We start from the raw sequence: 13,769 nt of genomic DNA on the forward strand, positions 1-13,769 counted from the left end.
CGGCAAATCTGCAGTAGGGTCATCCTTGGGGCGTGGCAGGCCAAGCGGGGCCGTGGGGCACAGCGGGGGCCCCGGTATTTAAGGAGCGACAGGTAGTTGCCCCCTACAGGTCCTCTCCCAAACAGCTGCAGGGGCTGGATGCTGGCATAGCAGGACGCAAACTGTGTGAAACAAAGCAGATTTTTAGTGTCTGTGTTTTATTTTGATATCCAGTTCAAGTACATTTTTCTAACATACACTTGTTAAATGTCAAAAAATTGACTTTGAGCCATGTTTTTTAACCACTTTGCGTCCTAGAGGTGTCAAAATAAGAACAAAAAAGTATAATATGGAAGAAATGTTTTTCATTTCCATTTTTCGTCCTGAAGACATTAAACAAAAACCTTTAAATGTCGAGGAATTAGATGAACATTTAGAACCAAGTCAGTCAGAATTTAGGACCTTGTTTGGATAATCTTGAATTTTCAAGTTACATTAACTAAATAATTAAAATGTTGTATTATTTTTTTCAATGTAATTTGGGGCCCACTGAGATAATTTTGCCACTGTTGCTCTCTGTTGTTTTCCATATCCTCAAGTTTTTAGTTTTTGCTGCTTCTAAAAATGACAAAAAAAATATTTTACCACCTGTTGGGACCATACAGCCATGGATTTAAACTAAAACTCTGGTACGGACATTCCTGGAACTTTTCAAAATAAAGTGCAATAACCTTCTTCCGGTACAGCCAGAAAAGGGGATAACTGCGGACTTCCTGTGGCGCCATTACCCAAATAAAAGCACAACTCCGAAGGGGGAAGGGGGGTAGCAGAGGACGTCCCAGTGATGCCACTGCCCGTATAAGACCCCCACCCTTCCCTCATATCGCTCTCCTTCCACACGGCCTTCGAGGAGGACGGTTCAGGAGAGGCCAAGCGCGCTGATGTCTTTTTGCTGGCAAAAAGACATACGATCATCGATCACATGCAAAGTAAAGTAGAATGAAATATTGTCTGTGTATCCGGTATTTTCATTCATGAACAGGGAAATTAAGGTGTAAGAGTTGCTTACATTTTCTCTTCGAGGCCCCACAGAAGCAAAACTGTCGAGGAGAGACCCCGGTGGAGAAGCTGTTTCTACAAGCCGAGTCTGAAGGAAGGACTATGGCCCGCATCACCGTGTTACGGTAACGAACAGCTGGTTGACGGACCGAACGAGCCGCCAGCTCTTCTTCAAACTTCACCCCTTGGACAACATTCCCTCAACATGGTCAGAGGTTAGGTTTTGGCAGATTAACAGATAGGTTTAGGATGAAATGATCTAAACGTTTTCATGTTATGAAGTTTTGTTTTGTGGAACCTGGCTATCTTTAGAGCTAGTAGGCTAGCTACGGCACGCGCCGGTTCTGTGTTCTTTGTATGTTTTTAAAGTTAAGATAAACTTTATTTAAAGGGTGATTTTAAACAGAAGATCGCTCATAACGCGCCGTCCGCGCTTATGCATTTTAACCCTTTTATTAACCCTGGTATTTTAAAGGTATGTTTTGATTCTGGTGCTAAGTTATCCGCTTCTTGCTAGCTTAACTGCTAACGGTAAGAACACGTGTGTGCTAGCATTAAGGCTAGTCAACAGAAAGGTTGTTGGTTTTCAAGCTAGTGAATAATAGTCCCTAAACATCATTTACTAGAGTTGATAACTAAGTAAACACCATTAAGCCCCATTTCTCCAGAAAGATTTGGCTCTTTTCCAAAATACTCAATAATATTTCTTCAAATATTATTTCAATAAATAAAGGTAGTTAATTAAACACCGTTGAGAATTAGTCATCCGGAAGGTTGGTTTTATTCAGCAAATCATTCTTTAAAACATTATTTTATTAAAATAATATGTTACCTGATCTTGCATTGTGATTGGTTGTCTAAACGTTTGCTGATTATTTCCTAAGTTAGTTCCAAGACTAACTTAACTTCACTTCCAGATTCTTCAAGATAATCCTTGGTTCTCAAACATAAACATTGAATGGTAATGTTGCATCACTCTTTTGGTCATGGTTTTCAACCATCTTTGATCAACTTGTTTATATTGTACATAGTCCATTAGTCTTCGTTATTCTTTAATTCTGCTTGGTAGTTTATTTGGATTGTTTTAGCATAGTAAAGAGTTTGTTGATTGAAATATGTTTGACTTGGAGTTGACTTATTTTTGTTAATAAATTCTTGTATTTTAAGAAATTGTGTGAATTCATTCCATATATGTGCAGAGTTTATGCTGTTCAATAATGTCAGAGCTCGTCTCACACCTTTCTATTCTGTCCTAATACCATCGCCTTAATGGGCTGGTATTCACAGGACAACCCTTAACAGACCAAAATATTATTTGATAAAATATTAATATTAAATATTTAATAATATTCTCAGATTCATATTTACAACAAGGGATAAGCAGTTCAGTATGTAGTTATTATCTCCCCAATCTGTTTATTTATCAGCTGAAGCATAATTGAACCTGTAGCTGACGCAGGCAAACAAGATAAGGTCATCTGCGTGTCATTTATACTGCAGATGATACACCCACACTCTAATGTACGCAACCTTTTCATTAGCGTACGTGCCTACTTATTCAAACACACACACATATAAAGCTGTGCTGATTCATTTAAAGAATTTACGTATGAAAGACACTTAATGGCTTTATTCTTTTAAATATTTTTTGTGGCCTTTAATTTAGTTGAGTATTCAAACAGGAAGTAGGGTGGAGAGATGGGGAAAACATGCAGCACAGGCCTCCGGGGTCCAGACTCGAACCCAGGACACCTGCATTGAGGACTGAGGCCTCCTTATATGAGAGACCTACACCGTGGTCTTTTCTGATGGTCCTGGCCATTTTCAGATGAATGTTTTCTGTTTCTTTGTTTGTTTTTTTCTGCCAGTTATCTCTAACCTATAAATCATTCAGTTATAAAAAGGCTCCTAAACTCAAGGCATAAGTCAGTCTGGCACCCATAGCAAAGAAACAACTTTAAATCAGACGTTCAGTCTCTTTCTTGACTTAAAATAGAATTTTCCTCCAACAGGGCGATCTGCTCTGTAACTATTATAAAATTGTATTACAAACCCTATAATATATTGATTTTGCTCTCTCCTTTTCCTCTTTCCTCCTCATCACTGATAAAACTGACAAGGCTTTTCTTTGACAGCCTGACAGGTAGGTTTCTGAAATTAAACTGCAAAATATAAAAACCTGTCTTTGGTCTCCCAGCAAACAGCACAGCCAACCTGACATAGAGTACAGCAGATGATCAACTGAAGGATAATTCATCTCTGGTCCAATGCTAGATATTTTTTAGATTATTTCTTTTATTTCTTAAATACATGACTTTCAAATACCTTTAATCTTCATTTTTATACTCCACTGTTCTCAAATTTTAGATGCAACTGGAGGGAAAATGATGGAAAAAGCATCCAAACTCCTGAGAAAAACTGAAGAAAGACTTTCAGAAAGCTTTAAACTATTCACCAAGACTACTTTTAAAGATTACAAGACAGTTAAAGTTTACATATTACTGTCAATTATATATTTCTATCTTTGTAGCAACATACAAGTGATACTCACAGGAACAACTGCAGCCATGGATGTATCTTGATGCTCTTCGGGAAAGAAATAATCATCAGCCTGCAACTTTTTCCTGTCTTATAGATTTCAAGATGACCAGGCCTTAAAACAGACCAATCGCTGTTCAGAAACCAAAACATCCCTCCTCCCACATCATGTCATCACCACAGTTAGGTTACTCTTAATACACACACACTTGAAAGATTCAGATTACCAGAACACCAATGTAGTTTATTATTCAGGAGTCTTTTTGTTGTGCCTGGTATATTTAGAAGCAGCTGTAATTCTGAGAAAAAACAAGAAAAAATGTGAGGGTGGGGGGACCAGGTTGGAGAGAAAAGTGACCACAACAATGGAGATCCAGACAAAAAAAGGCAGAAACGGGTGATCATTGTAAGAAAAAACATGTAGAATACTGCAGAACATCTTCAGGGTGTGAAACAAACCAGGTGTCACACAGCATGACACTGTGTGATCCTGAACAATAGGATGGATGCATCTGTGTATGTCGTTTTGTCATTTAGCGCAATCTGACACGATGCTGACGGGAATTGACAAGGGATGTCAACACCATGATGAGGTTTGGACCTCGGAGAATGAAAAAACTGAAGAAAGAGCTGGTATGCCAACATAATTCACCCTCTGAACTCCTGTCGGCTCGTATTGGTCCACGTAAAACTACAAAAAGGAGGAATTAATCATTGAGGCTGTGTGTTGCACGGTCATGCCTCAGGAATAAACTGTAGCTTTTGTTTCCCGCCACACAAAATGTTTTGTAAGTAGGCCAAAACATTACATTTGGGTCTCATCTGACCAGTGTGCCTTCTTCCACCTTTCTGATGTCACATGGCTGGTGGTAAACTGCAAACGGGGCTTCGTGTGGCTTTCTTGCATTAATGGCTTTCTCCTTGCCCCTATTCCATAAATGCCAGTTTTATGGAGGCACAGGTAACAGTTGTCCTGTTAACTAATTCTCCCACCTGAGCTGGGGATCCCTGTTGCTCTTTCTTGGGATATTGTTTTATAAACTAACAAGCTCTGCTTTAAACGTCTCCACAATGGAACCTGAGGACAGGTGGTTGCAATGGATTATATTTAGGGGTATCAGAGAAAATGGGTCTGAATTTAAATGCATGCACATTTTGAGATTTTTGTTTATAAAACAATTTTAAACCATGCATCATTTTCCTAATAAAATCCCAATAAAACTTTGCTGTGTTTTGGTGTCAGTTTTAGTCTGCTTCTTGTGTTCGAACAGAAGAAAGACATTTGATATAAATATACGTTGGTCATTATGAAACCCATTGCCATGAAGCCATAAACCCAGTGGAAAAAACAACAATGCTAAATTTAATTACTCTGAAAACCAAAAACGGCAGAGTTGATAAGAAAATTAATTTATTTTGAATTTGTTAGTGAAGTATGACTTCAGAGAATATTATGGGAACATTTTTGCAAACTGGTGGCATGGGTGACAGAAAGCACAAGAAAACTTGAAAAAATGTCTCTTGGACAGAGGAGGAAAGGCCAATGTACATGCAAGCATGTTAAAACTATATTTTATTCACTTCTTTTACAGAGATGAACCCATAAGATCTATAAACTAAAACAGAGTGTGGAGGAACCTCACGTATTTATGTGCCACATGGGTTTTGGGACAGGAAGGTGAAATAGTGTAATTTTTAGGGGCTCAGATCTGGTCCTCATGTTGAAAGAATTCACAACCAAACCTACCTTCAATGTACTTGCACTATTTAATCTAAATATATTAAATCTCAAATGCTTCCAAAGCAAAAGCTTTCACAATACTGTTTTAAAGAAAACTGCTTAATTTGTTTCAGTGGTATGGTTGGTAGCCCTGTTGCCTTGCAAACAGAAGGTTATGGGTTTATATCCCTGCATGGACTTCACATGTGCATGTGTGGGTTTACTCCAGGTACTCCAGCTTCCTCCCACAGTCCAAACATGACTGTTAATTGGTTATTCTAAATTGTCCTTCGGTATGAGTGTGTGCATGCATGGTTGTTGGTCCTGTGTGTCTCTGTGCTGCCTGTGATAGATTGGCCACCCGTCCGTGGTGTATCCCGCCTCTCGCATAAGGACCACTGTAGAAACGCTCCATGTTTGCACATCCCTGCCTTTATTGACTTGTGTCCTTCTGGTCCCTCACTGCCCCCTGCTGTTTTCAACAGGTAACAACCCAGGCACAATTTGATGATTAGCTTTTATTTTCCAACATGATGGAGGACCATGTGAGAATCCAGACGTGATAACGAAGTGGTTCAAAGATCAGAGCATTTAAATTTTGGACTTGTGGTCAGGAAAATTCCCAGATCTTAACCCTTCTGAGAACCTGTGATCAGTTCTCTAAAAGCAAGTACAGAAAGTTATTCCAATTAACTGTGATCAACTCCACACTGCCTTGCAGCAAGAAGGTCCTGGGTTCAATTCCCGGCCAGGGGTCTTTCCGCATGGAGTTTGCATGTTCTCCCCATGCATGCGTGGGTTCTCACCGGGTACTCCGGCTTCCTCCCACAGTCCAAAGACATGCCTGTTAGGTTAATTGGTCACTATAAATTGCCCTTAGGTGTTTGAATGAGTGTGTGCTTGGTTGTTTGTGTGTTGCCCTGCGATGGACTGGCAACCTGTCCAGGGTGTACCCTGCCTCCTGCCCATAGACTGCTGGAGATAGACACCAGCTCCCCTGTGACCCACTATGGAATAAGCGGTAGAAAATGACTGACTGACTGAACTCCACACTCTAATAAGACAAGCGTGGGTCACCAACACAAACAATTTGGTCCAGAAGAGTTGATGATGATGCATATTTGATTTGTATTTGCTAATAAAAACCTTTTGAACATATTGAACATTTTAGAGGTATGTTATACAATTTTCAGCACAAGATAAATGTAAAAAAATCTGAATCAATATAATCCCAGAAAGCGCAGTTAACACAGAAAACTTTAATAATAACAACTTCTGTTTCAGACAGACATATATACCCCCAGTCCGGGTTCTATCGGTGGGCGGGTTGGTGTGCTCAGTCCAGTTTGGTTCTGTTACTGTGTGTTCTAAAGAATAATTCTGCACACATGGAAACAGTTCCACTGGTTTTTTGACTAAACTCTTCTCTTACCTTTTCATTAGTGGCAGATTTGTGTATGACTATGTAAAGTCATATTATGGTTATACATTATATTATTAATTATTTTATTGAGATGTTTAATTATTTTTTCTAAAAATTTTCCTTGTAAGTAAATAAGATTTATTGTACAGTTCTCAACAGAATAAACAGCTGGATGTCTGGACTTTGACTAGGCCATTTTGATTATTTTCATTTTCACTCAAGTTTGCTGCTTCGTCTAAGATCATTGCACATTGACTGTTTGAGCCATGCTACTTACTGCTACTGAAGTCTTGTAAACCTAACTCATGGTGCCATGTTGTTTCACAGAAAACAGGCTCTACCATTCAACCCTTCAAAACTTGTCATACCTGCATACCTGTTTATGTTGTAAATTACTAACTAAGGGATGAGGTGAAGCTCTTGGATATTTTCCAGTTAGGATTTGGATTGCTTGTGTGACTAGGTTTGGTCCAAGCCAGAGATGGTCTCACACTGGACTCCCAAATACTTTGGTATGACAGAGGAGTTTTTGGGTGACTGAATGACATCTTCCCAGGTCCTGTAGCTGCAAAATAAGCCTGAAGTATCACACTTCCACCACTGTGCTTGACTGTTGGTGTGAGGTGTCTGTGCTTGGTGTCTGTAAGGTGTGCTTGGTTTTCCTCAAGCCTCTCTTCTTCGGTCTTATCTGTCCAAAGCCCAAAGACATATCATTTAAAGTTACATTTTCTTAGGGAAACTTTTATCTTGAAATGACATGGAATCAGAGTTAACTTCAGGTTAGATCTTCAAATGACTCTTTAAATGTTATTTTATAAATTATTAGTAACTGTTAAATTGTTTCTAAGAGTCACATCGTTTTAACCATGACTTTGAAGATCTGTGGTCCTCTCAGGACACTAGATGGCGCCCTCGAACAGCCTTTTCTTCCAATATTGTCTTCCAAGAAATTCAGACAATTTAGCTGATTTCCGTAAACTGAGATCTAATTATCTCCTCTTGCTTTCGTAACTGCGTCTTTTCCTGAGTTAGATATGCTTAAGAATTAAATGTCGATTAAAGCAGCCATTCGAATGAAAGTTCAATAAATAAGTCATTATTTGAGTTACTTTTTGACTTGCTTTGAATAAAAGGCTCATTTCCGACAGCAAGTGAAAGCAGCCAAATTCATTCTAGTTGCTCAAGATAAAAGATTAGAACTAAAATACCCCGTTTTAATTCAGAGTAAATATTTGACCCAGTTTGTCAGTCTCAATAACCTTATTATAGATAATAGACGTGGATGTGTGTCATTATGAACCTGTAAATAAATTATGTGTGTATGCAAACGCTTGTGTTTTGATTTTGAAACTGTTAAAAACATGAGTATTGCTGTGGGTAAAAAAGCATGAACCAAGCACAGTTAAGGTAAGATATCACTCAGATGATTATTAAAATAATCTTGTACAAGAGAGAGCGCAGTTCCCATCAAAATCAGAATGTTGCTGTGACTCAGAGCCAGCACAGTTTTTCTCAAGGACGACAGGGGGTGAGTAAAATATTCACCAGACAATCGGTGGGAATAAACCCTTTAGCAACTTATCTGGGGAAAACGGACTGACTGGAGTGGCCCCCCAGACCCCACAGGGGTAACTCATTGCATGACCTTAGAGGAGAGACTAGAGGAGCAAGCCCAACCCAGACTTAAAAAAAATACATATATATAAAAAATAATAACACACTTTATTTGTACAGCGCTTTTCTGGGAACTCAAAGACGCTTTACAAAGATATATCAATAAGAACCAACCAAACAGTACAACACAACACATAAAAACACTTTATTTTTATTACTTCGTTTGTGAAATACTTCAAGACTATTGAAAAACCATTCCGGTGACTGCCTCATGGAGCTCATCGAGAGATTGCTAGGCGTGTGCAAAGCAGTAATCAAAGCAAAGAGGACTATTTTGAAGAAGCTAAAATATAAACGATGTCTAGAGTTATTTCCCAATTTATTGTTTGCCACATAATTCAATTTAAACTACTCCTCATTACATTAAATGCCATCCACAACCTCGCCCTTCCTTACCTGTCCCAACTCCTCCGCATTCACACACCTTCAGGTCTTCCTTCTCCAATGACCTCTCTGTCCCCTCTGACCTCCTCAGCACCAAGGGGGCAGAGCCTTCACTTCCTCTGCCTCCCAGCTCTGGAATCAGCGGCCACTCGATTTTCGCAACATTGACTCACTTTCTCAGTTTAAAATACGCCTCAAAACTCACCTTTAAAAATCTGCACATTTCCTGCAACGTTTCCAAGTTGCTGGTGTTTTGTTGGTTTACTGTCCTTTATTGTTTTTGACTTGTCTTGTTAGTGTCCTTGAGTGTTTTAAAAGGCGCTTTTAAATAAAATGTATTATTATTAATATTATTATTATTATATATACGTTTGCTTCACAGTTTTGATGTTTGCACTTTGTATCAACAATGCAGAAAGTAATAAATATAAGAAGTCATTGGTACCGGATGGCATTCACTTATTGTATTGATCAGGAAGTGATGACAGGTTACGTGAGGCTGCTTCAATGGCGCCCATTCAGTTGACGCCCATTTTAAACATTAATTTGGCTTACTGGAGTGTGTTAATTTGTCATTCTGTAAAAATATGAGTGGAAATATCCGTGGTTTGCGTTATTTTGAAGAGTTTTATATCAAGTTTTCGCTCTTAGTCCATCTCCGAGCAACAGGTGCCACTAGATGTGATGCTGCGTTAACGGAATTCGGTATTTTCTCAGCCGTTACTTTATGACTTTTAAGATAGATGATTTTTATTTTGTTTTAAATAGCGACAGCAAAGGCGAGTGACAGAGTGACAATCCAACATAGTAAAGTTCTTTATTCAGGTGTGTCAGGCCTGTTTGTAATATTGATCCACGATGAAGTTAAATTTAAGATCTTTTTCCGTGCCCGTGAACGCCTCCCACACCCCGCCTCTTGCGTCGCTGTCCTCTTGAGAGTCTCAGCGCAGCTCGGTGTGAAGACTCAGTTGACTTCAGGCGTCAGGATCATCAGAAGAGGTCTCATCAGTTCAGTTTTGGACCTTTTGCACTCAGACCCAACTGTCAGGATGTCTCCGTCCACGTACCCCCGGTTCTTCACCGAGAGGGAGGTGGCCCACCACTGCACCAAGGATTCCTGCTGGGTGCTGCTGGGGACCAGAGTGTACGACGTGACCGCCTTCCTGCGGATGCACCCTGGCGGCGAGGCGCTAATACGCAGCCGCGCGGGGAAGGACCTCACCTGGGAGATGGAGGGACCTCCGCACCGACATTCACCGAACGCCCGGCGGTGGTTGGAGCAGTACTACATCGGGGACCTGGACCGGGGGAGCGGCGCAGAAGAGGTACAGGTAAAACTCGGGCGTAAAGTGACCCCACCTAGCTGGTTTTATCTTAGTCCTGACGTTCAGTCCCGTTAATCACAACAACACACCGAAACTCGAAGACTACATCATATTTAACGCTTTTTAAATCTGTGCCATGATAGGATAAATGTTTTGCTTTCAAAATACAGACTGGAAGTTTATTTTTTTAATTATTATTCGCAAAAAAGGATTTGTTTCAGAAAATCTCTGGCAGTTAGCCCCCTGTTATGTAGCTAGGTAACACACAATTGTATTTACTCTTGCTTGAAAGTTTCGAGTATATTTGACACAGGCGTCATTAGGGACTCTGCTCCCTCAGTTCAAATGTCAACAACTGAGTGGATCTCTGTCACCTTAAAATGCTCAATGTACACAGGTGCATCTCAATAAATTAGAGCAACAAAGGTGACATCATACGTTAAATTAATTAATTTTAATCCGGCAGTTCAGGAAGGGGAACTCATATTTGTGTTCGTTTCGGCCACATGATTGCGTCTTAAAGCCAACAGAAACCTGAAAGTGTGCTTCTCAGAGAATTAGAATATTACATAAGACCAAAAGTAATACAGAAACTGCCCTGTCCAGTTTCTCTGTTGGAACTCCTGCATTAATTCAGTGTGGCATGGAGGTGATCAGGCTGTGGCCCTGCTCAGGTATTAAGGAAGCACAGGTTGCTTTAATAGCACCCTTTTAATTCATCTGCATTGTTGGATCTGGTATGTATCAACTTCTTCTTGACAATACTCCTTAGAGTGATACCAAGGTCATCAAGCTAGCTATCAGTACTAATTGCACTGTGGAAAAGTGTCAGGTGCTGCTGAAAAATGAAATCAACATCTCCATAACGCTTCTTTAAAATTTATGTGCCGTTTTCTATCACAGTTTTTCCTTCCACCCAACTTTCCATTAATATGACTGAATACAGCCCACTGTGAACAGCCGGCCTCTTTAGCGATGACCTTTTGTGACTTCCCTTCTGTTCCCTTATCAATGACTGTCATAAGTCATTGATAATTTTCACTGGTTTTATGTATACATTTACTCACAAAACCTTTGGGTTTTCAATAGTTGTTAGCCATACTAATCAGAATTAGGAATGACTAATGCTTGAATTACTCTGATTTTGTTATCTTAAGATTCCTGCATAGAGGCAGGTCAATTTAAGAACAAAAAATATCAAAATATTTTTGTCACTGGAAAAGGTAGGAAAACTACCTTTTCTAGTAGTACCTGCCTCAGGAATTTGGCACACAAATAGACAAAACACACTTAACTTATAAAAGTAATTCCTCACTGGTGGCCAATTTTAAGGATATTTTGTTTTAAGTAAAAAATAAAGTCAGTCAGTCATTTTCTACCGCTTATTCCATAGTGGGTCGCGGGGGGAGCTGGTGCCTATCTCCAGTAGTCTATGGGCGAGAGGCGGGGTACACCCTGGACAGATCGCCAGTCCATCGCAGGGAAACACACAAACAACCATGCATACACTCATTCATACACCTAAGGTCAATTTAGAGTGACCAATTAACCTAACAGGCATGTCTTTGGACTGTGGGAGGAAGCCGGAGTACCCGGCTAAAAAATAAAGTATCACTTGAAATGTTATCAGATGATCAGAATTGAATGGTTTGTAAAAAGTTATTTATTTAGAGGTGTCTAAATAAGTGAAGAGTGTGTACATATAGTCATATAGGCAATGGCATTTTACCAATTTTAAGAGTCCTTTAGGTCAGATCTACAGAGGCGCCTCCAGAACGCTTTAACTGGTGGCCAGATGGGGCCCTCTAGGAATTTTAGTTGGATACCCCAAAATAAAAAGCCATTTTTCCTAATTTCAGGAATTTTGTCAAGGTATTTTGCTAGAACTTGATATTTAAAAACAAATATATTAGAGCATGCTCTTTTGACCTCCTGATGTGGAGCAGCAGGTTCTGTTCTGTATTTTTCTTTAAACAATTGTTAATGAGTTGCATTTGGTTTCACTGGGAAGAATATTCAGCCTCTGCAATCAACAGGTGTAAAGTTGGGCCTTTCTTGACTTTGCTGGGTGTTTTCTGTCATTCTAATAGAAGAAGGAGAAACGCCCTGATCCCCCCCCCCCCCTCCTGGACTGTATTGATTAAAGGGAGAAGCTGAGGGCTGGCTCAGTGCTTGGGTAATTCCTGTTTGGAGGAGGGAAGGAGTACAGCAGGGTGGGGCCCACAGGTGATCTGGCAGCCCTGTGCTGTTGATCTTGCTTGGGTGTGGAGGAACTCTGTGTCAATGAATCATTCAGGGAACGAGGAAGAGAACGGGATGAAGATGGAGAAAAAACTCGTTTGACTTGTCCCCTTAGAGGGGATTTCAAATGTGGGAGGGGGGTTTGGCGGGGAAAGTGGAATGTTTCCTAATCCTGTTCTTGCTTTAAGTATTCTTGTCTGTGTTAGTCTCTGTGGACAGAGTTTGCATAAATCTCTTGTGACAGTGGACATTTACATGTGTGCCCACTCACCAGTCTGTCCAGGCTGCATCTCGCCATAGAAAGTTCGACCAAATAACATCATCCAGGCTTTGTACGGCATAAATATCAAACAAATGACTTTTGGCCTGCTCTTGTTTCAGTTAATCAGTTTTCAGTTTGCATACGTCAAACACAGGAAATGTTTCTGTGCATGTGTTTTTACACCTTCTGACTGTGACTAGTTCGATGGTTCACTTATATTTCTGTCTTTGTTGATTTCGTTACTACAGAAGTTTAACGACTTTCTGTTTGAAGATAAGTCAGTACTGAGTTCAGTGACTTATACCGGTCAGAAAGTTTGGGGGGGGGAGCGATGACCTTGGTGTCATTCCCCCAACAAGCTTTAAATAAAGATGGCGTCTATGAGCATGATGACAGAATAAAAACATAACAAATCTAGTAAAACCTGGTAGTTTATTATTGTACAGCTTCAATTTTATTATAGATTTTTCTGATCAGTTATTGGCTAATCTGGCCAGCAAACGGATAAACATCAATGACGGCAGACCTGCAGAAAAGAACTTCGCTATCTTTTATCTTTGTACAAGGAATTTGTGCTGAGAGGAAGAGAAATAGTTTTAGTTTGGAGTTTGGTACTAATTTGTTTCATTTTCCAGGAGGATTAGTGGTTTTTATGTAGTCTGAAAAAGTCTGAAGTTTCATTAAGTATTTTCCATGTCTGGACAAGTACAGAAAAAGAATGGAGTATGAAAATTAGTTTATTACCAGAGTTTATTCTGTATGATAAATATCTGAATTTCTAAATTGAAGTTGCCTCTGCCAGTTCGCTTTTTACAGTGCTTTTAGAGATCTGGTTGCCATAATGTTCTTTATTATTCTGCTCTTCCATCCATTTATCCTTCACCCTGTCTGTCTGTTCATTCACCCATTTAATCTTTAACAACTGACCCAAAATAGACTCATCGCCATACATTTGAGTCAGTGAAAGTAAATATGTGGTTGTATAAAGTTACATTTACAAGTTAGGTTTTTAAGTACATCTAGGTAGCTCCTCTTCTTCGATCATTCTGTTCTTCCTTGCGTTTGTGTGTTGATGCCGTCACTAAACGATGTGGCGACTTTTAGGCTGAAATAGGTTCCTCTGTTGGACATCCACCCGTTCCTCCTAATACCATTTATCTGAGA

General features: G+C 39.7%; 1 protein-coding gene across 2 annotated transcripts in view; it reads left to right on the top strand.

The window, feature by feature from the left end:
• Positions 1 to 9,487: 9,487 nt before the first annotated feature.
• fa2h (fatty acid 2-hydroxylase) overlaps positions 9,488 to 13,769 on the top strand; it is a 53,321-nt gene continuing 49,039 nt past the window's right edge. Inside the window, exon 1 of one of the 2 annotated variants that reach the window (XM_047388204.1) lies at positions 9,488 to 10,108. In XM_047388204.1, the coding sequence (XP_047244160.1) occupies positions 9,827 to 10,108 (282 nt within the window). In that variant the 5' untranslated portion in view covers positions 9,488 to 9,826. The remainder of the gene's footprint in view (positions 10,109 to 13,769) is intronic. The other variant, XM_047388213.1, reaches the window with a different exon arrangement.

The sequence above is a fragment of the Girardinichthys multiradiatus genome, chromosome 2, assembly GCF_021462225.1.
Source record: "Girardinichthys multiradiatus isolate DD_20200921_A chromosome 2, DD_fGirMul_XY1, whole genome shotgun sequence".
Classification (NCBI taxonomy): domain Eukaryota; kingdom Metazoa; phylum Chordata; class Actinopteri; order Cyprinodontiformes; family Goodeidae; genus Girardinichthys; species Girardinichthys multiradiatus.